Source organism: Myotis davidii, unplaced genomic scaffold (genome assembly GCF_000327345.1).
Source record: "Myotis davidii unplaced genomic scaffold, ASM32734v1 scaffold46, whole genome shotgun sequence".
NCBI lineage: Eukaryota > Metazoa > Chordata > Mammalia > Chiroptera > Vespertilionidae > Myotis > Myotis davidii.
Window position 1 is genome coordinate 3,182,735 of NW_006383006.1, and position 20,998 is coordinate 3,203,732.

Consider the following 20,998-nt stretch of genomic DNA (forward strand, 5'->3'; position numbering starts at 1 on the left):
CACTAGACTGGTATTATATGAAATGCTTAAAGTTATCCTTTAAGAAGAGGAAGAAGAAGAAAAAGGTAAAGATACGAACTATGAACAACAGATACAGATCTATCAACAAGTAAATCTAAAAACCAAGTGAATAAATAATCTGATGAACAGAATGAACTGGTGATGATAATAGAATCAGGGCATAGAAAGGGAGTGGACTGACTATTCTTGGAGGGGAAAGGGGTGTGCAGGATACGGGAAGAGACTGGACAAAAATCGTGCGCCTACGGATGAGGACAGTGGGTGGGGAGTGAGGACGGGGGTGTGATGGGAACTGGGAGGAGGGGAGTTATGGGGGGGGAAAGAGGAACAAATGTAATAATCTGAACAATAAAGATTTAATTTTTAAAAATAATAAAAAAGATTAAAAAGTAAATAAAAATATACATACAAATATTAAAGAAAACAAAACTGTTGCCCAGCCACGGTGGCTCAGTGGTGTTAAGTGTTGACCTATGAACCAGGAGGTCATGGTTCAATTCCCAGTCCCATTGGGGGACCAGGAACACATCAGTAATTACCCTAAATGTAAATGGGCTGAATTTACCAAAAAAGAAGCAAAGATTAGCAGAGTGGATCAGTAAACAAAACCCACCATATGCTGCCTTCAGGAGACACATCTAAGCTGCAAAGACGCATCTAGATTCTAATTGAAAAGGTGGAAAATGATTCTTTAGCAAATAGCATAGACAGAAATGCAGGTTTAGCCATATTTATATCTGATGAAATAGATTTCAAGATAATAAAGGTAACAAGACAAAGTTGAACATTTTATAATGATAATGGGGACACTGTATCAAGAAGACATACTTCTTTTTTAAAAAAAAAATTTTTTATTGATTTCTAAGAGGAAGAGGGACAGAGCGATAGAAACAACAGTGATGAGAGAGAATCATTGATCAGCTGCCTCCTGCATGCCCCCCTCTGGGGATTGAGCCTGCAACTCGGACATGTGCCCTGACCAGGAATTGAACTTTGACCTCCTGGTTCATAGGTCATTGCTCAACTACTGAGCCACACTAGCTGGACTGTGACCTTTTGTTCTTTGTTTCAGGTAGAAAAACCTCCCTTGAGTATTTCTTGCAATATAGGTCTTTTGGCAATGAATTCCCTCAGCTTCTGTATGTCTGGAAAAGTGTTTATTTTTTCTTCATATTTAAAGGATAAGTTTTCTGGATATATTATTATTGGTGGATAATATTTCTCTCAGTAGTTTGAATATTTGGTTCCACTCTTTTTTGGTTTGCTGAGGAGTCCAATGATAACCTAGTGGGCTTTCCTTTATAGGTTACTTTCTTTTCCCTGACTGCCTTGAAAATTCTTTCTTTGTCATTAATTTTTAAGTTTTAATACAATGTGACTTAGAGAAGGCCTCTTTGAATTGAGGTAACTAGGTATTTGGTTTACTGCTTGGAAGTGGGGATCTAGTTCTTTTCATAGGTTTGATAAATTTTCATCAACTATTTGTTTGAATGGGCTCTCTTCCCTTTCTCCCTCTCTTTCTGGTATGCTTATTATTCTTATACTAGAGGCCCAGTGCACGAATTCATGCATGGGTGGGGTTCCTCAGCCTGGCTGGCAATCAAGGCCTATGGGGGACTGACTGGGGGCAAGGATTTGGGGAGGTTGGCCGGCCAGGGGAAGGGACCATGGAGGTTGTCCAGCTGAGGGGGAGGGGCCACAGGAGGTTGGCTGTGGGAGCATACTGACCACCAGGGGGCAGCTCCTGTGTTTAGTGTCAGCCCCCTGGTGGTCAGTGGGGGACTGGCTGGGGGGAAGGATTTGGGGAGGTTGGCCGGCCAGGGGAAGGGACCATGGAGGTTGGCCGGCTGAGGGGGAGGGGCCACAGGAGGTTGGCTGTGGGAGCATACTGACCACCAGGGGGCAGCTCCTGTGTTTAGTGTCAGCCTCCTGGTGGTCAGTGCATGTCATAGCTACTGGTCAACCGGTTTTTCGGTTGTAACGGTTGCTTAGTCTTTTAAATATATAGAGTCAGATAGTTCTTATAGAGGTCTTTTTTTCTTTTTCTTTATGCTCACATCACTCTCTTCCTTTCTGTCATTTCTAGATTTCTATGTCACAGATTCTTTCCTCTGTTTGGTTTGCTCTATTTTCTGTGCTCACTAGTTTATTCTTTTTTTAAAAAAACATATTTTATTGATTTCAGAGAGGAAGGGAGAGGGAGAGAAAGAGAGATAGAAACAGCAATGATGAGAGAGAATCACTGATCGACTGCCTCCAGTACACACCCCACTGGGGATCAAGCCCACAACCCGGGCATATGCCCTTGACCGGAATTGAACTTGGAACCCTTCAGTCCACAGGCCGACGCTCTATCCACTGAGCCAAACCAACTAGGGCACTAGTTTATTCTTGATCTATTTTATATAATTCTTCATCTCCAGTATTTCTGTTTGGTTCTTTTTTAAAGTTTCAATCTCTTTGGTAAAGTACTAGTTTTGTTCATTAAGTTGTTTTCTAAATTGCTGTATTTTCTCACATCTCACTGAGTATTTTCAGAACTGCAATCTTGAATTTTCTGTCATTTATGTCACAGGTTTCTGTGTCTTTAAGTCTGTTTTCTGGAGATTTTTCATTTTCTATCTGCCTCACTACCTTGGTTATTCATGGTATTTGATGGGTTCCTTCCTGTCTAGACATTTATGTGTGAGTGGCACTTCAAGATTAATATAAAGAGGTCTTTCTATTCTTTTCCAGTTGGTGGCGCTGAATCACTAGTTTTTTTATTAGCTCTGTGAAACCACAGTGTCAACCCACCACCACTGTCTCTGGCTGCTGTGTAGCTGCAATGCATTGGGCCTCCACAGGGTTCCCCTTGTTCCCTCTCCCCGGGACCGGTCACAGAGTGCACCTTTCACTCAGAAAAAAATGGGATTACTTTGTAGTGCTAGTTCTCAGGCTCGCAGATAATGTGCTATGCAACCCAATAAATACCAAAGGCAAAGGGAGGCATGCTCTGGGACAGTGGTCGCCAACTGCTGGTCTGCAGACCACTGGTGGTCCATGAGGTCCGAAAGGTTGGCAACCACTGCTCGGGGAGACTAAGGAAAGGTGGCCAAACTCCGTGGCTTTGTTTCTCCATCTGAAATGCCAACCGCTTGATAATCACGGCCATACTACCATGTACTATATGTGTCTTTGCTTAGGTCTCTCAGCTCAGCTGCAGCTTGTTTAGCTCACTTCTGCCCACTGAGTCTCCTCCTGGCTGAAAGGAATGTCAGCCACCACTGGATTCCTCCCCTCTTCAACAGAGCCCCGCTGTGAGCATGCCTGGCTCGTTTCAGCCCCTCTCCCTTTTGCCTTCCCCTTTTGCTCTACTTGTCCACATCTTTAGATGATCCACACCTGTGGATCTCTCTGGTGTATTTATGCATTGGGCATGGAATCATTTGTTGAGATAGCTGTTCAAGTTGTTGAAATTTCAAGGGAAGAAACCAAAGGGAATCTCTTACACTACCATTCCTCTGACGTCACCTGTGGTTTTCTTTAGGAAATTACTAGATGTATAGACTGAAGCTATAGCTAGTTAAATATTTTGTTTTAAATGTTTAAAAATTAAATGGATAAAAATTATTTAAATGCTTAGCTATGTTTTTGAAAGAGGGTCTGTTTAAAATCTAGAGTTTTAAGCTCATCAATATTCTGTTCTGTTCTGAAATTATTGCCTCTTAGCTGCGTTGCCTGTGATATTCCTGGCTGGTATTTGTGGGTCTCGCTGAAGAATGGCATCATGCCTTACCTTCGTTGTGCTGCATTGTTTTTCCACTATTTACTTGGAGTAACTCCACCTGAAGACCTGTTTACCAGTAAGTAGAAAAATGAAATCATAGTAGTAAATGAGAGGCTATTTTTTCTTACCTTCAGCCTCAAGAATACAAAGGGAGAGCATAAAAAAACTTCCTAATTCAAGTATTCCCCACCTCACTCATCAGTTTTCACTCTGAACATGTGTGTCCCTGCCCTGGTGTTAGGTTAAAGGTCAGACCGAAAACCAGATTAGCCTCACAATCTACAAAATCTACTCATGGGTCCTTTCTATGTATAGTTAATGTGCTTGAGTTTATAAAATGCCTGCATGCAGAATATAACTGATAAGATGGGATATATAAGAAATTGGAAAATTGGTTGCTCTTAGGGAAGAGAAATATTTGGCTAGGTAGGAGGAAAACTTTACTGTACACTCAGTTGTTTAAATTTTGAACATGTCTATTTTATAAAAGAATTGAAATGCTCCTAGGAAAGGTCTCCAGTATTAAACCAAGGCCATGTATATTTAACAGAGGCATTTTCTCCTTAACTTGCTTTAAATCTAGATCAAAGTCAAGAAGGCTTCCGTGTGGCTTTGTATAGGTAAAAATCAGAGCACTTGTATGATTTTGGTAGAGTCACAAAAATTGCTTGTAGATTCTTCCTTTTATCCTTTGAGATTAAACTGCCCAGGTCCACTTTACTGGCTATCAGTTTCTTTGTTTTGAACTCGGTTTAGTAGGATTTATTGAATCTAGGTTTGTCCTGATTCTATGTAAAACAGGTTGCTACTTTTCAAGTACTTACCATTACAGTCTTTTGTTTGCAGTTTTAAAAAATCATGTATTAATTTATCTAGTCTAGTCAGTGTTGTAATATGGTAAAGTTATTTCTTTTATTGGGAGGAGACCAAATATAAATAGACAGATAAACTTGTCAAATGGTGATAAGTACTGCAAAGGAAAATAATAATGGGAGGGTTTTCTATGAGGAGACATTGAGCAGAGAGACATTGAAAAAACAGAGCTGGGTTGAACTGACAGAGAGTTGAAGAAAGAGTTTTCCTAAGCAGAAGGAGTAATAAATGCAAATGCTTTTCTTGACAGTCAAAGAATAATAAAAAGAAGAGTGTGGCTAAAGCATAATGAGCAAGGGGAGGGTGATAGAGATGAGGTCTAAGAGGCATCCAGGGGCAGGTCATGTAGGGTCTGTATGCCACAATAAGGACTTTGTATTTCATATCATGTGGTGATTTAACATTAGAGACATCTGATCAGGAGAATGACTTCATCAGATTTGTTTTAAAAGGATCGCTTTTATGGAGTTTTATAGAGTACAAAATACACTCTGTATAGAGAGCATATAATAATGAACATAAACAATGAAAAACCTCTATTAACAGGTTGACCTGGAAAGAATAATGTGCTTATTAAATGTATTTTTATTCTCTTGCAGATTCTACTGAAGGAGAGTACAGTGCACTCTGTACCTATCTATCTTTACCCACAAATTTGTTCCTACTTTTCCAGGAATATTGGCATACTGTAAAACCCTTCCTCCAGAGGTACTGTGGGGACAAAATATCATTGTTGAGTTATTATACAGTTTAGGAAAGATAAAATTACTTGCTAGCTTTTAAATTGATTAGCATTGATTGAAGATGGCAAAAATATAGTTGATTCCTAATTTACCCACTAAAGGAATTGGAGTAAGACTAAGAGCCATGGGCAGCTGGAATTTCTACTTGTTCCACCATGTACTTTCTACTTGTTCCACCAAGTACCATTCACTGTACTTATTTTCTCCAGAGCTACTGTCTCATCATTGCAGTTTTAAACGGGGTGGGGGTGAGGGGGGTGGGAGGGTGTTAGTAAAAACCATGTTACCAGTAGCCATAAAGTCACAATTAAGTATCAAAAGAACCCCATTTGGGGGCTATATCTAAAACAGTTGGTAGATAAAAAATGTATCAGTTACATTTCCCTGGGAGAAGTGTGTCTTGCTTTCAGAAAAGCTTTTTTCTACCCCATTACTTATTGGTCTTCCTGATCACTCTTTACCCTCCTAACCTGCAATCTCCTTACTTTTGTCTTTGCTGCCACCATTTTCAGTCATTTTCCACTGTGTTACTCTTACCTCCATGACTTCCTTACAGTGGTTCTCAACCTTCCTAATGCCGCGACCCTTTAATACAGTTCCTCATGTTGTGGTGACCCCAACCATAAAATTATTTTCGTTGCTACTTCATAACTGTAATTTTGCTACTGTTATGAATCGTAATGTAAATATCTGATATGCAGGATGTGTATTCATTGTTTGCAACCCACAGGTTGAGTTAAAGGTAATGATTACCTTTAACTGTCTGCCTTTTTCTTTAATCAATGTTTTTTGCCCTTCCATGTCCCTGTCAGGATTTGTGTGAATGTCTGCCTGTCTTTTGTCATCCTTTTCTGTGCTTTCATCTCTTGTTAGGTTCTTTTCTGTGTTTACTCATTTTTCACGAGGTATTCAGTGTGTTAAAAATGAATCAAAATGGGTAAAAGAAAAAAAATCAATATCATGCTTTGTGTTGATTATAATCACAGTAGGTTATACTAATTTTACTTTTATATTCTTGGAGTTGATACATTTTGAATTTGCTAATTCTAGGATAGTCAAATGATAAAAACTTAAACTTTGAAACAAAAAGTCCTGCCCTTTGTACTATTCCTGACCCTGCTTGCCTCAAAGCCCTTTCTCATCCTATACTCTGTAGTGCAGGAGACTGACCCCTGCAGGTTTTTCCAGTCTCCCTTCCTTGTCAATTGGCTTCTGCCTGCGTTTAGCCAGTGGGAGACACTGGCAAGATATTAGAAGCCAGGAGTATGAGAAAAGCCTGAGTCCTTAGACTGCCTCTCTCTGCCTGGTGGGGCATCTCTGGCAGTGGCTGTAGCTCTTCTCTTGCTCCAGTTCCCACCAGACAAGGCTGCTGTGGCTCCAGAATCCACTGGTGACCCTAGCCCCGGGGCTTCAGTAATACATTATTTTCTTTTCTTCTTCCAGCCTGGGGGGGGGGGGCGGGGGGGGCTTCCTGTTTTTTTCTAATTTTTTGGCTAATCTTTGGGTTGCCTTGTTTTTTTGTTTTGTCTCCTGGTTGGCTCCTCAGCCCTTCTATTATCTTTTATTACCAATTCCTGAGATTAAAGTCCCTCTTGCTAAAGTACTCAGAATGGTTTTTGTTTTCCTAGTAGGACCTTGATCGATAAACCCTTTAAAAAAGAAATTAATAAAAAGAGGGGAACAATCAATACGGAGATATAGAAAAAGTAGGGGAGAGAGGGGATAAGATATAAAATAAAAAGTCTAAAAGAAGGAATTTGGAAAGAAGGAACAGAAAGATTTGGAAAGAATGACTCAATGGTGACTATTGTACTAAAGTTGTGATGACCTATTTGCTTTTTCTCTTTGCTCCTCATATAGGTGGTGTGCAGATCCTGCCTTACTGAACTGCTTGAAGCAAAAAAGCACCATAGTCAGGTTGGTTTTGTTTTTTAGTCCTTTTCTCCCCATCTACAAGTTATGTTTCCAAAACTAGTTGATTTGTTGAGCTTTCTAGTCTGTCTTCATTCTCACTAAGTACCTGGTTTCGTACATTTCTTTTAGGTCTTTGCCAGAAGTCAGATTATTCCTACATTTGTTTTTCACTTGGACTGACTGTCATTTTCCCAAATAGTTTGATGCCCACCAGCTCCTCTTCCTTAAGCTAGTGCAAGTCCATTAAAAGGCAGAGGTGCCCTGGCTGGTGTTGCTCAGTTGATAGAGTATCGCATCTGCCCACACATCAAAGGGTCTTGGGTTTGATTCCGAGTCAAGGGCACATACCTGGGTTACAGGTTCGATTACCCCCAGGTCGGGCGCGCATGGGAGGCAACCAATCAATGTGTCTCTCTCATTTGTGTGAATGTCTGCCTGAACACGCCCCCACCCGCCCCCGCCTTCCCTTCCCCTCTCTCAAAAAAATCAATGGAAAAATATCCTCGGTGAGGATTAACAACAACAAAAAGGCAAAGGAAGGGAATGGCATCTTGGAGCCATCAGATGGTAGTGACAGTATTCCTATAAATTACTTTTTTTCCTTTGAGAATACAGTAATATATAAAGATATAAATAGAACTGTTTCCTCTCTTTTCCCTTCCTACCTATATGGTTTTAGATTACCCAACAAAACTTTTCTTTTTTAGTATTTCTTAATTGTTTAGTTATCAAGAGAAATTATTCCTCAGCTCAGATATTCATGTTTCGTAGTTCAGGGACACAGATCAGTGACAAACTTCCATGGAATTCAACCCAAAGAAGTTTTTTACATTCCAAGATCATAACTTTGTACTCTGAAAGATACCAGCCTTCCTCATCTCCTCAAAATCTTTCATGGCATCAGAATTTCTATGGAAATCTGCATATGTCTTCTCTCTTGGTTCAGCCACACCAAACTTATAGAAAGCTGATTCCAACAATATGAAATCTCAGATGTGTGGCCTTCTATTATGGATTGCAAGTATGGGTCCTTCTGGCCATGCATCTGAGGTTTTGTCACAGTACTGGAAGATGTGGAGTTATAGTCTCAACACCAGTGTTCTTCCTGATGGAGAACTGGACGGTGCTTCAGCCCAATAAAACTTCTTTAGCCCTCCTCTCTTCCTCAGGTTATGATTCCATCAAAATTCACTTCTTCCTCAAGGACTAATTCAAATATCCCCTCCTCCAAAAAGCCTATCCTAATATATCGTCTAATTTCTGTTGGTATGTGTGTGCATGTGTACCTGCCAATACACTACATCACTAGCAGTAAACTCAACAAGGGCCAAAACTGCACGCTTATCTTCTGTGTATCCCCTCCAGGGCCTAGCTTATATTATGTACAGTGTCTAATTTTTATTTAAATTGAATTGCATCAATAAGCAAGCAGAGGAGTTGAAACCCAACTGCTCAGTCTTAAATACTAACACCAGTACCATTACCCAACAAAACTTTTCTTTTTTAGTATTTCTTAATTGTTTAGTTATCAAGAGAAATTATTCCTCAGCTCAGATATTCATGTTTCGTAGTTCAGGGACACAGATCAGTGACTTCCATGGAATTCAACCCAAAGAAGTTTTTTACATTCCAAGATCATAACACTGTGAGACAATGTACATTTGCCACTTTCTTTTTACATCTTTTCTCACCCTTTGAACTCTTTTACCTTCCTTGTAAATGTGCACATGTTATCCATTTATTTTTTATGTATGATGATGGCTGATGGCTGGTAATTTAACCTATTTTAACCCAGCTTTAGTGATTTAGAGATTACAGATCCAGCTTCTGTGCTCAGATGCAGTAGTATTCACATCACCAAGAAAAGAAAGATCTGGCCAAAACCGGTTTTGCTCAGTGGATAGAGCTTCGGCCTGCGGACTGAAAGGTCCCAGGTTCGATTCCGGTCAAGGGCATGTACCTGGGTTGCGTGCACATCTCCAGTGGGGGATGTGCAGGAGGCGGCCGATCGATGTTTCTCTCTCATCGATGTTTCTAGCTCTCTATCTCTCTCCCTTTCTCTCTGTAAAAAATCAATAAAATATATATTTAAAAAAGAAAGAAGAAGAAGAAAAGAAAGATCTGATTGTCAAGGGTGGGGGAAAAAAGGAGACATATGTAATACCCTTTGTAATACTTTAAGCAATAAAACTAAAAAAAGGGGCGGGGGGGCAGAAGGACCCTATGAATGGCAGAAGGGGTCAAGAAGCTACAAAAAAAAAAAGAAAGAAAAGGAAGATCTTAAAGTAGAAAATAGTTTAGAAGATGAGTACATACATATTTCAGGACTAGTTAATCTCATACCATTTTTCCTTTGTTCTAATTCATTGTGTACCTTTTAGACATCTGCTACTTCCCCAGCATGATACTAAATACTCTGGGAGAGTTAAAAGACATAACACATAGAGTTTTGTAATGTGTAGTTTATAATTGAATTATATACATAAATTCAAGACATAAGTAAGATAAAATATAATACAGGGGCCCTAGCCGGTTTGGCTCAGTGAATGGAGCATCGGCCTGCAGACTGAAGCGTCCCAGGTTCGATTCCAGTCAAGGGCATGTACCTTGGCTGCGGGTACATCCCCAGTAGGGGGTGTGCAGGAGGCGGCTGATGGATGTTTCTCTGTCATCGATGTCTCTAACTCTCTCTCCCTCGCCCTTCCTCTCTGTAAAAAATCAATAAAATATATTAAAAAATATATATATATAATACAGGGGTGGGCAAAAGTATGTTGATAGTTGTGAGTACGTAAAACACAGTTTATTCTTGTATTATTGTTTATTAACTAGAGGCCCAATGCACGAAATTTGTGCAGTAGTGGGCTTTCCTTCCCCAGCTGCTGGCACCTGCTTCCCTCTGGCACCCGGGACCCGGGCTTCCCTCCGGCCGCCAGGAGGCACTCGGGACTCACGCTTCCCTCACAGCCCCGGCTTCATCTGAAAGGTCATCCGGAAGGACGTCCGGTCTAATTAGCATATTACGCTTTTATTTATATTACTAGAGGCCTGGTGCACAAACATTTGTGCACTCGGGGAGGGGGGGTTCCTCAGCTTGGCCTGTGCCTTCTCACAGTCTGGGACCCCTCGGAGGATGTCTACCTGCTGGCTTAGGCCCGCTCCCTGGGAGATCAGGCCCAAGCTGGCAGTCAGACATCCCTCTGGCAGCCCGGCAGCCCTCGGGGAATGTCCACTTGCCAGCGGGGAGCAGGCCTAAGCTGCAGTTGGACATCCTTAGCGCTGCTGAGGAGGCGGGAGAGGCTCCCACCACCACCGCTGTACTGGCAGCCATCAGCCTGGCTTGTGGCTGAGCAGAGATCCCTCATGTGGGAGCACACTGACCACCAGCGGGCAACTCCTGCATTGAGCATCAGCCCCCTGGTGGTCAGTGTGTGTCATAGTGACCAGTCATTCCCAGTCGTTCTGCTGTTAGGGTCAGTTTGCATATTACCCTTTTATTATATAGGACTAGAGGTTCAGTGCATGAAAATTCATGCACTGAGGGGGTGTCTCTCAGCCTGGCCTGCCCCCTCTCACAGTCCAGGAGCCCTCAGGGGCAGGAGGCAACCCAACTATCAGGAGAAGGTGACACCCCATCATACCTCTGCTGCTGACACTGCCGGCAGCACAAGCTCGGCCGGCCCTGGTTACCTGAGCCTCGGGTGGCCCTGGGCAGCTGCTTCCTGAGGCTTGCCTGCACCTTGGGCCAGCCCTGGGTGGCTGGGGTGCTGAGAGGACTGGGAGAACTCCAGAGGCAGGCGTGCGGAGAGGCCAGACCCGCCTGGAGTGGGCCCACCCTTGCCATGCACCTGCCACCCTGGCGGGGCTAAGGGGACTGGGCACCGCCATCTTGTGGCTGTGGGCGCCGCCATCTTTGAGGGAGGGCCAGTCAATTAGCATATTCCCCCCTTATTGGCTGTGGGCACTACCATATTTGAGGGCGGGGCAGTAAATTAGCATATTCCCTCTTTATTAGATAGGATAGATTATTGTATTATTTATTTATATTATTTGTCTTATTATTATATTGTATCCTTACTTATGATTTGTTTTTTATGTAATGATGGCTGGTAATTTAACCTACTTTTGCCCACTCCTGTATATGGAATATACTGTTAATGCTATAGAAATTTAAAGAGTAAAAGATTCTTAATGAAGGTTACTCTCAGAGGAAATAATTTTTAGCTGAACATAGAAGGAATTAGAGAATTTAGATTGCTTGAAGTTTGAGAGGAGAATTTCATGTTATTCAGATGACCTTCCCCAAGGCAGCAAGCAAGGCTTTTGTTGTATCTAGTATGGTGATAATGTATAATAACTTTTGCAAACATGCATCAAGTACTAAGTATATTATATTTCATTTCAATGTCTTATTGAGTCCTCAACAGCTCCATGATGTTTCTTGATCTCCATATAACATTTCTTAAATCAACATGAATCTTTTATGGTCCCCCTCCCCCCAAAAAAGTGTTATTAAATCAATGGTGTGCCTTATGATTAAGAAAATATAATATATTCATCCTCAGCTTCAGACCAGGAAATATAAGCTTATGTTCAGTGACTTATCAGGTGTCAGAGAATTTAGGATTTGTAACCAGGTTTGTCTGATTTCAAAGGTTGTGTTCTTAACCACTGTTTTATGTTTCCTTCCTAGATAGTATAGAAATCTAGCTGAAACAATTTAGTCTTAGGAAGTTGAGTTTGGAAAGGAAGCTAGCTGATGAAGGATTTGGAATTCTAGGCTGAGAAATTTGGCTTTAATCTAGTAGCAGTGGGAATCTATTAACTATGGAATGCAAGTATGGGTCCTTTTGTTATTTTTAAGACTTTCTTTTTTATTGGTCAATTTTTGATCTGGGCTTATTTCCTAATAAAATTGCCTTTTAAATTGTATTTTTAGGTACCCTAGAAAAAGAAATAGTTTGATAGAGCTTCCTGATGATTATAGCTGCCTTCTAAATCAAGCTTCTCATTTCAGGTAAGAAGAAATATCTATTTTTCTCTAGCCGGTTTGGCTCAGTGGATAGAGCGTTGGCCTGCAGACTAAAGGGTCCCAGGTTCAATTCTGGTCAAGGGCACATACCCAGGTTGCAGGCTCAGTCTCCATTGCAGGGGGTGGGGGGCGGGGGGGAGGCGTACAGAAAGCAGCCAATCAGTGATTCTCTCTTATCATTGATGTTTCTATCTCTCTCTCCCTCTACCTTGCTCTCTGAAATCAATAAAAAAAGAGAGAGAGAAATATATAATTAAAATTTGTTTAAGCTTACAGTTGATATATACACCACCACTAGCAAACTTTATTTTTTCAACTCTTAGGAATTTGTTTTTATTGGGAGACCGGGATGGGGCACTGTGGGTGATTATAACCCACCAGGGTACTATCTATTCTAATCTTCCTGGCATAGCTATTGGTGCTTTTTCTTTTTCATGGAGTTGCTAGTCTTGCTACCAGCCACTTCTTCAGGTCCACTGCTGAGTGGCTCCTCCTTTGAAGAAAATTTTCTCTTTTCTTGGGGATACTCTTGTTTCCTGCTGTTTCAGGGTCACTAACTGGTTCCTCTAAGTGAAAACCACATAACATGCAATTAATCGTGATAAAGTGTATAATTCTGTGTCATTTAGTATATTTATAATATTATGTAACCACCACCTCTCTAGTTTCAAAGCTTTCTCATCACCCCAGAGAAACACCTTGTATCCACTAAATAATTACTCCCCATTCCCCTCTTCTCTAATCCCCTGGTAACCAATAATCTGCTTTCTATCTCTGTGGATTTGCCTATTCTGGATATCCTATATAATAAAAGTGTAGTATGCAAATTGTCCCCTCACAGGCCGGCTGGGGGAAGGGAGGTAGGCCCTGGGGCTGGCAGGTGGCCAGGGGAAGGGAAGGAGGTCCGGGGGCAGGGCGGGAGGCCTCAGCCAGCAGCCACTAGGGATCCTACCAGTACATGAATTTCATGCACTGGGCCTCTAGTCAATATATATAAAAGCCTAATATGTAAAGTGTCCCCTCGGGAGTTCAATCGCTTGCAATGATGTGCGCTGACCACCAGAGGGCAGCACGGAATGAAAGGAGGCCCTGTCCTGCAGCCAGCAGCCACTAAGGACCCTACCTGTGCACAAATTTTGTGCACTGGGCCTCTAGTCTATACTAATAATACTAATAAAAGGGTAATATGCAAATTGGTCATGAAGCCCTCACAGTTATGACTGGATATGCTAATTAGTTATGACTAATAAAAGGGTAATGTGCAAATTGGCCACGAAGCCCTCACAGTCACGACCAGATATGCTAATTAGTCATGACCAGTATGCAAATTCACCATCACTCCAACACACAAGATGGCCACACCCATGTGGTCAGAGATGGCCACCACAAGATGGCCTGCAGGGGAGGGCAGTGTTGGGTGATTAGGACAGCAGGGGAGGGCAGTTGGGGGCGACTAGGCCGGCAGGGGAGGGCAGATGGGGAGACCGGGCCGGCAGGGGAGGGCAATTAGGTGTCAATCAATCAGCCAGGGGAGTGGTTAGGAGGCAATCAGGCTGGCAGGCAGAAGCAATTAGGGGCAATCAGGCAGGCAGGTGAGCAGTTGGGAGCCAGCAGTCCTAGATTGTGAGAGGGATGTCCGACTGCCCGTTTAGGCCTGATCCCACAGGGGAGGGCAGTCAGATATCCCTTGAGGGGTCCAAGATTGGAGAGGGTGCAGGCTGGGCTGAGGGACACCCCCTCCCCCACCCCGCAGTGCACAAATTTCGTGCACCAGGCCTCTAGTATTATATAAAAGGAATCATACTCTGTATGACCTTTTGTGTCTTACCTCTCTCACTTAGCATAGTGTATTCAAGTTTCATCCAAGTTGTAATATGTATCAGTACTTTTTTGTTTTTTTAGAGAAATAATATTTCATTGTATATTTCAAATTTTTTTTATCCATTCATCCACTAATTGGCATTTAAAATCGTGTCCCCTTTTTGATTACTATGAATTATGCTACTATAAACATGCATTTACAAGTTTCTGTGTGTACATGTATTTTAATTTTTCTCCAGTAATTTTACTTAGGTGTGGAATTGCTGGGTTATTATGACAATTCTATGTTTAACTTTTTGAGGAACCACTAAACTGTTTTCCACTGTATTATTTTACATTCCCACTAGCAATGTACGATGGCTCCTATTTCTCCATATCCTCGCCAACACTACTTTCTGTTTTGTTAAATTAAAGCCATTCTAGTGGGTGTAAAATAGTAGCTCATTGTGGTTTGATATACATTTCCTTAATGACAGTGATGTCAGACATCTTTTCATGTGCCTCTTGGACATTTGTATATGTTTAAGCCCTTTCCCAATTTTATAATCGGACTGTTTTGTTGTTGAGTTGTTAACAGTTCTTTATATATTCTGGACATTAAACACTAATCATATTCTTAATTTGCAAATAACTTATCCCATTCTATAGGTTGTGTTTTCATAATGTCCTTTGATTCATAAAAGTCCATTTTCTCTCTGTTTTTTCCTTTTTTACTTGGGCTTTTCATGTCAGTGCTAAAAAATCCATTGCCAATTCTGGAGTCATAAAGATTTATTCCTATGTTTTTTTCTAATAGGTTTATCATTTTAGCGCTTAGATTTAGGGTGTTTTTTTGTTTGTTTTTAATCCTCATCCAAGGGTATTTTTCCATTGATTTTTAGAGGGCGGGGGGTTGCGGGGGAAAGACATCGATGTGAGAGAGATGCATCGATTGGTTGCCTCCTGCTTGCACCCCCACCAGGGCTGGGGAACCTACAGCCAAGGTACTGTGCCGTTGACTGTGAATCAAACCCGAGATCCTTTGCACTGCAGGCTGTTATTCTAACCACTGAGAAATCCAGCTAGGGTAGGATGTGTATCCATTTTGAGTTAATTTTTGAAATAAGGTAGGAGGTCCAACTTTATTCTTCTTTTCTTTCTTTTTTTATATATTTTTATTTATTTCAGAGGGTAAGGGAGAGGGAGAGAGAGAGAGAAACATCAGTGATGAGAGAATCATTGATGGGCTGCCTCCTGCACATCCCCCACTGGGGATCGGCCCACAACCTGGGCATGTGCCCTTGACTGGAATTGAACCCAGGACCCTTCAGTCCACAGGCCGACGTTCTATCCACTAAGCCGGACTGGTTAGGGCTTCATTCTTCTTTTCAGCTGGGTCCAGTTGGCACCACCACTGTTTTTCAAGATACTATTTTCCACCATTGAATAGTTTTGGCAGCCACATTGAAAATCAATTGATCATAAATGTTTGGGTTTATTTCTGGACTCTCAGTTCTGCTCCAGTGGTCTGTATGTCTTATTCTTATGCTAGTACCACACATTTTAATTAGTTTTGTAGTAAGTTTTGAAATTGTAATATTTGAGCCTTCAGCTTTTTCCTTTTCATTTTAATTATTTGGGATCCCTTGCAGTAACACATGAACTTGAAGGTTGGCTTTTCCATTTCTGTAGTCTCCATATCATGAACATGGATGCCTTCCTGTATTTAGGTCTCCTTTAATTTCTTTTTGCTATGTTTGTAGCTTTCACTGTGAAGTCTTTACCTTTTTGGTTAAATTTATTTCTAGGTATTTTATTCTTTTGGATGCTATTATAAATGAAATTGTTTTCTTAATTTCCTGTTTGTATTGTTCATTGCTGGTATATTAAAACACAACTAATTATTATGTGTTGATCTTACACCCTGCAACGTTGCTGGGTATTCACAGGGATTACAGTTAATGTCCTAAATTTAGTTTGAATTGATACCAGCTTAGTTTTAATATTTGTGTGTGTGTGTGTGTCTCTAGGACTCCCATAATGTATATGTATGTAGGTCTGATTGATGGTGTCTCATAAATCCCTTAGGGCTCTGTTCCTTTTTTTTCTTCACTTCTTTAATTTTTATTTCTTTCTGCTCCTCTGTCTCAGTAATTTCAATTGCCCTGCCTTAAAACTTACTGATTCTGCCCTAGCCGGTTTGGCCCAGTGGATAGTGTCAGCCTGCGGACTGAAAGGTCCTGGGTTCGATTCCGGACAAGGGCACATACCTTTTTATAATTTCTTTTTACTGATATTTTCTACTTTTTCATATATTTTCCTAATTTCCTTTAGTTCTTTGTCATTGGTTTTCTTCAGCTCTTTTAACACATTTAAGAGAGCTAATTTAAAGTCTTTGTTTTTTAAGCCTCATGTCTGGGCTTCCTCAGGAATGATTTCTATCAGTTTCTTTTTTTCCTGTGAATGGGCCATCGATTTTTTTTCTTTCTTAGCTTTGTAATTTTTTTTGAAAAGTGGACATTTTGAAAATTATGATCTAGTAACTCTGGAAATCAGATTATCTGCCCCACCCCACTGCCCCAGGAATTTCCCTTGTCACTTGATAAAGGCTGCCATTGTCACTAGTAGTGACTTTTCTACACTATTTGCAAAGACTTTATTCCTTGTTGTGTGTTTACTGAAGGCTTTGTATCATTATTTCTATGGTAAGCCAGTGAATTGACAAAGATTTCCTTAAATTCCTGTATCCAATAAGAACAGAAAAGAGAAGAAAAAAAGAATATTCTGTCTAATTCCCTTCACCATCATTGCCAAAGAAGTTACTTCAGCCTATGGTGGTTGAAACAACGATCAATTTCTGTGTCCAGCCCGGCAATGAATTGCCGTGCAGAACATACGACCCGGGTTTTTGAGGATTAGTTTCCTATTGCCCATCCAGTAGCCCCACCAGGATTGTGGGCAGCCACCCCCATAGCTACCTGCTATAGGCCTGGGGATGCTAGTCACTACACAAAATGCTACAATTTGCTGAAATTTACTAGTCTCTTTCTTTGTCAAGTACTCCTCTGGGCACTGCGAGTGTTCATCTACACTCCAGAGATCCAGAATAGTTGCTTCAGTCAATTCTTGCCAGATCAATAGTTGTTTCAATAGAGGAACTGATACCTGGAGCTCCCTATTCCCCCATCTTCTATGACATCCCTCCTCAATTTTTTTTAAAGCTACAAGAACTCTCTCCCTCTCTCTCCCTCCCTCCCTCTATCCTGCTCTCTCCCTCCACCTCCCCTCCCCCATTGTAAGAATCATTGTTTATTCATCTATCTTTAAACAGTTTTACATGCATTATAGTGTGGTGACCACATTGATTCACTGAAAAAAACACTGAAGAACCCTTTTCTCCCCCAAACAAAATCTTTATAGAATCCCATTATAACAGTAAAACAGATAATAGCATTGTAACTCAAGTTCAAGCCTGGATAAGGGAAATAGGGAGTATACCCCCTTAGCCTTTTTTGGTACCATGCCCCTCTAACTCAGTCAGATTAAACACTACTCAAAGCAGTGTATCTCAAAATTTTCTTTATCTTCCTCTTCCTTTTCACTTATCACTTTCAAATAAAATTTTAAAAAGCACTGGATGATTAGGACTGGTGAGAAGCAAAATAAACAAATTATATTCTACTCATTACTAATACCATGGGTGAATTACCTGTTAGTTACTTTTGTAAGAGAACAATATGAGCTTAAACACATGATTCTCTATGATAAAATAATATCCTCTAAAGTTAATAGTAATTTTTGTTTTACACTTACCTTGCTATAATATGATGTAAACTACTTGAGTAGCATAAATTCATAAGTAGTACACCACCAGTGTCACTGAGTGGAGACATTATATTCATATCTGCTTTAGCCATTGGTATGTGAATATTTCATATTTTAATCACAGCACATCATGTCTTGAAAATAATAAGCCAAAATTCCTATTGATGCGGTTATGTATCCTTGGCATTCAATTGGCATCACACTACCAGCCATAGCAAACCAGATTGATAATGATGACATGAAACTACCAGTGACTTGTAATTAAAAGGCAAGAATCTCAGCAGCCTGAATGTCAAAGCCCATTCAACACTTTGTGGATGATATTCTAGTAAGAAAGCACCTTTTTCCCAAATTGCAGAATTCCAAAATTCGTTTAGGAGTTTTGTAATGTTACCAAGCATTATCCTGCAGCCAAACTTCTTAGTAAATTTAAATTAATTACAACTCCCACTAAACACAACTAACTCTAATTTTGTTTTAAGGATACCAGTTACTGTACAAGGTGACGATTAGTAGTCCTTAATTATGTGTTAAATAACTTGCTATCATTTGAAGGAACGGATTGCTGTTTAGGAACATTTTGAGAGCTTAACGAGCCTTTCTTTGGCCCACTTTAAGAATCTGCCCTAAAAATGACTAAGGAATGCTTTGAGCCATGAAGCCAGGAGGTTTAAAGGGCCCAGCCAGGGCTCAGGCAGTTTATAGTCCAGGCTCTGCTCCCAGATAGAATTGCTGTTGGTGTTGGCTCCTTGATGCTTGTCTCATGAAGATTAAGGTCAGCCAACTAAAGAAGTGGTTGATTCACTTTGTCTCTCAGCCCTCAAAAAATTAGCTAGATGATTTCAAAGATTACATCCAGTTTAAGTTCAATGACTTTCATAATCTTAGGGCTGGATTGCTATCCCAAAGCCCAGTGAATAGGTATTTTCTCCCAGGCACTAAAAGGTATCTATCATGCTGTTGGCTCTTAGGAGGATCTGAAAAGAGTGTTAGTCATTAATCACAATGAAGATCCTCCTGGATGATATTCCTACTTACTGGTTTCAAGTAAAAATGAAAATAAATCTTATGATTTCTTCCAGTTTTATTGTCGCCACTAGTTTACATTAAGACTGAGCCAGCTTTAGTGTAATGTGGCCGCTCAGTTATAATACTTTAGCTATTTTTCTCTATAGTGACTCAGATTCAGCCATCCTGTGCTAAAAGTGAAAGATGTTGGCTTTATCAAAAAAGGGCTATGATTACGTTCTGGAGCAACCCCCTGGAAGTGGAAACAGCTCTGTCATCTACAGGAGACAGGAATGGAAGACCTATGCGCAGAGTCCCTTGGCTCCTATTAGACAGTAGGGCCTTGTTGGATCTCTCCTGTGGTTTCATTTACTTTTTACTGCCCGAATTAAGGAACGCTTGATGTTTCCATTATGTTCAGTATACAGCAGAGATAGGAGCATGGGAAACTCCTTTTTAAAAGAAAACCATTATCACTTTTATTCAAAAAGTGATGCTCTCTTTGGGGGTATTATAGCAAGGCTGTACCATGCCACTATCTAAAATGATCGGATCTCAAAGTACTATTTGGTTCAAGTAAGTCAACTCTATCCCTTTATTTTAAATATATTTTATTGATTTTTTACAGAGAAGAAGGGAGAGGGATAGAGAGTCAGAAACATCAATGAGAGAGAAAGATCAATCAACTGCCTCCTGCACACCCCCTATTGGGGATGTGCCCGCAACCAAGGTACATGCCCTTCACCAGAATCGAACCTGGAACCCTTCGGTCCACAGGCCGGCACTCTATCCACTGAGCCAAACCGATCAGGGCCACTTTTTTATTCCTAAGACTTTCTGTGTTTCCAGGTGGAAGGGGCCATCAAGTCAAAGACTGCAGTCTCTCATTACAATCCTAAAGATCTCAATACCTCAAAGAAATGGGGAGAAATGTGTTTGAACCCTTACTGCAAATTATAATTTAAAAATATTGTCATATTCCTCCAACATAGGACACAAGCTTGACTAAACATGAATCAAGAGGAAGCAGTTGACTATAAATTGGCCATGTCAGATGAAGACTGGATTCTATAATAAATCTCAATCTCAAGGCATATTTAATTGTCAAACTTTATAAGAATTATCAGGATACTATATTTAATAATAAATTTTCTTACTATGGATTAATCAGAAGATTTTTTTGTTGTTAAGTCTTCTTAGGGGAAAATATTAAAGAGGAATCATACAATTAAATGTTCCCTTGTCTGTTAAGAGCTATCTTTGCTGCAAAGCAGCCAGTGATGGGAACATGTTTCATGCTAACTAGATATATCATGCTTTTTTTGTTTCTCCACCACACTAAATGTTTTCTTCCCTTTTGAGGTGCCCACGGTCTGCAGATGATGAGAGAAAGAACCCTGTCCTTTGTCTTTTCTGTGGGACCATACTGTGTTCTCAGAACATTTGCTGCCAAGAAACGGTAAATGGGGAAGAGGTTGGAGCTTGCATTTTTCATGCACTTCACTGTGGAGCTGGAGTCTGCATTTTCCTGAAGTGAGTAGTGTGTGTTCTAAAAGCTTCATAATGAATTTAGAGAATTTGGATTCAATCTGGAGGCCATTATGACAACAGTGTGTTGATAGGAAATTATATCACAAGTTAGAGTAGAGACCAGTTATTCACCTGAGATTGTATTCAAGAAGCTGTCCTATATAATAAAACTCTAATATACAAATCTACTGACTGGTGGAATAACCAGTCACTGTGACGCACACGGACTACCAGGGGGCAGGCGCTTAACGCAGGAGCTGTCCCCTGATGGTCAGTGCACTCCCAGAGGGGGAGCGCCCCTCATCCAGAAGCTGGATTCACGGCTGGTGAGTGCAGCAGGACCAGGCCTAAGCTTTCAGTCAGACATCCCCCCAAAGGCTCCCTGACTGCGAGAAGGCACAGACCAGGCTGAAGAACCCCTCCACCCCCAGTGCACGATTGTCATGCACTGGGCCTCTAGTTTTAAAATAAAAGTTAAAAATT

The 20,998-nt window shown here is 40.9% G+C and overlaps 1 protein-coding gene across 3 annotated transcripts in view; it reads left to right on the top strand.

The window, feature by feature from the left end:
* UBR1 (ubiquitin protein ligase E3 component n-recognin 1) overlaps positions 1-20,998 on the top strand; it is a 148,438-nt gene that overhangs the window by 120,146 nt on the left and 7,294 nt on the right. For 2 of the 3 annotated variants that reach the window (XM_006778036.2, XM_006778037.2), the window contains exons 41-45: positions 3,733-3,866; positions 5,263-5,371; positions 7,267-7,323; positions 12,260-12,337; positions 20,348-20,518. In XM_006778036.2, the coding sequence (XP_006778099.1) occupies positions 3,733-3,866; positions 5,263-5,371; positions 7,267-7,323; positions 12,260-12,337; positions 20,348-20,518 (549 nt within the window). Of the gene's footprint in view, positions 1-3,732; positions 3,867-5,262; positions 5,372-7,266; positions 7,324-12,259; positions 12,338-20,347; positions 20,519-20,998 lie in introns of those variants that run through there. The other variant, XR_001512198.1, reaches the window with a different exon arrangement.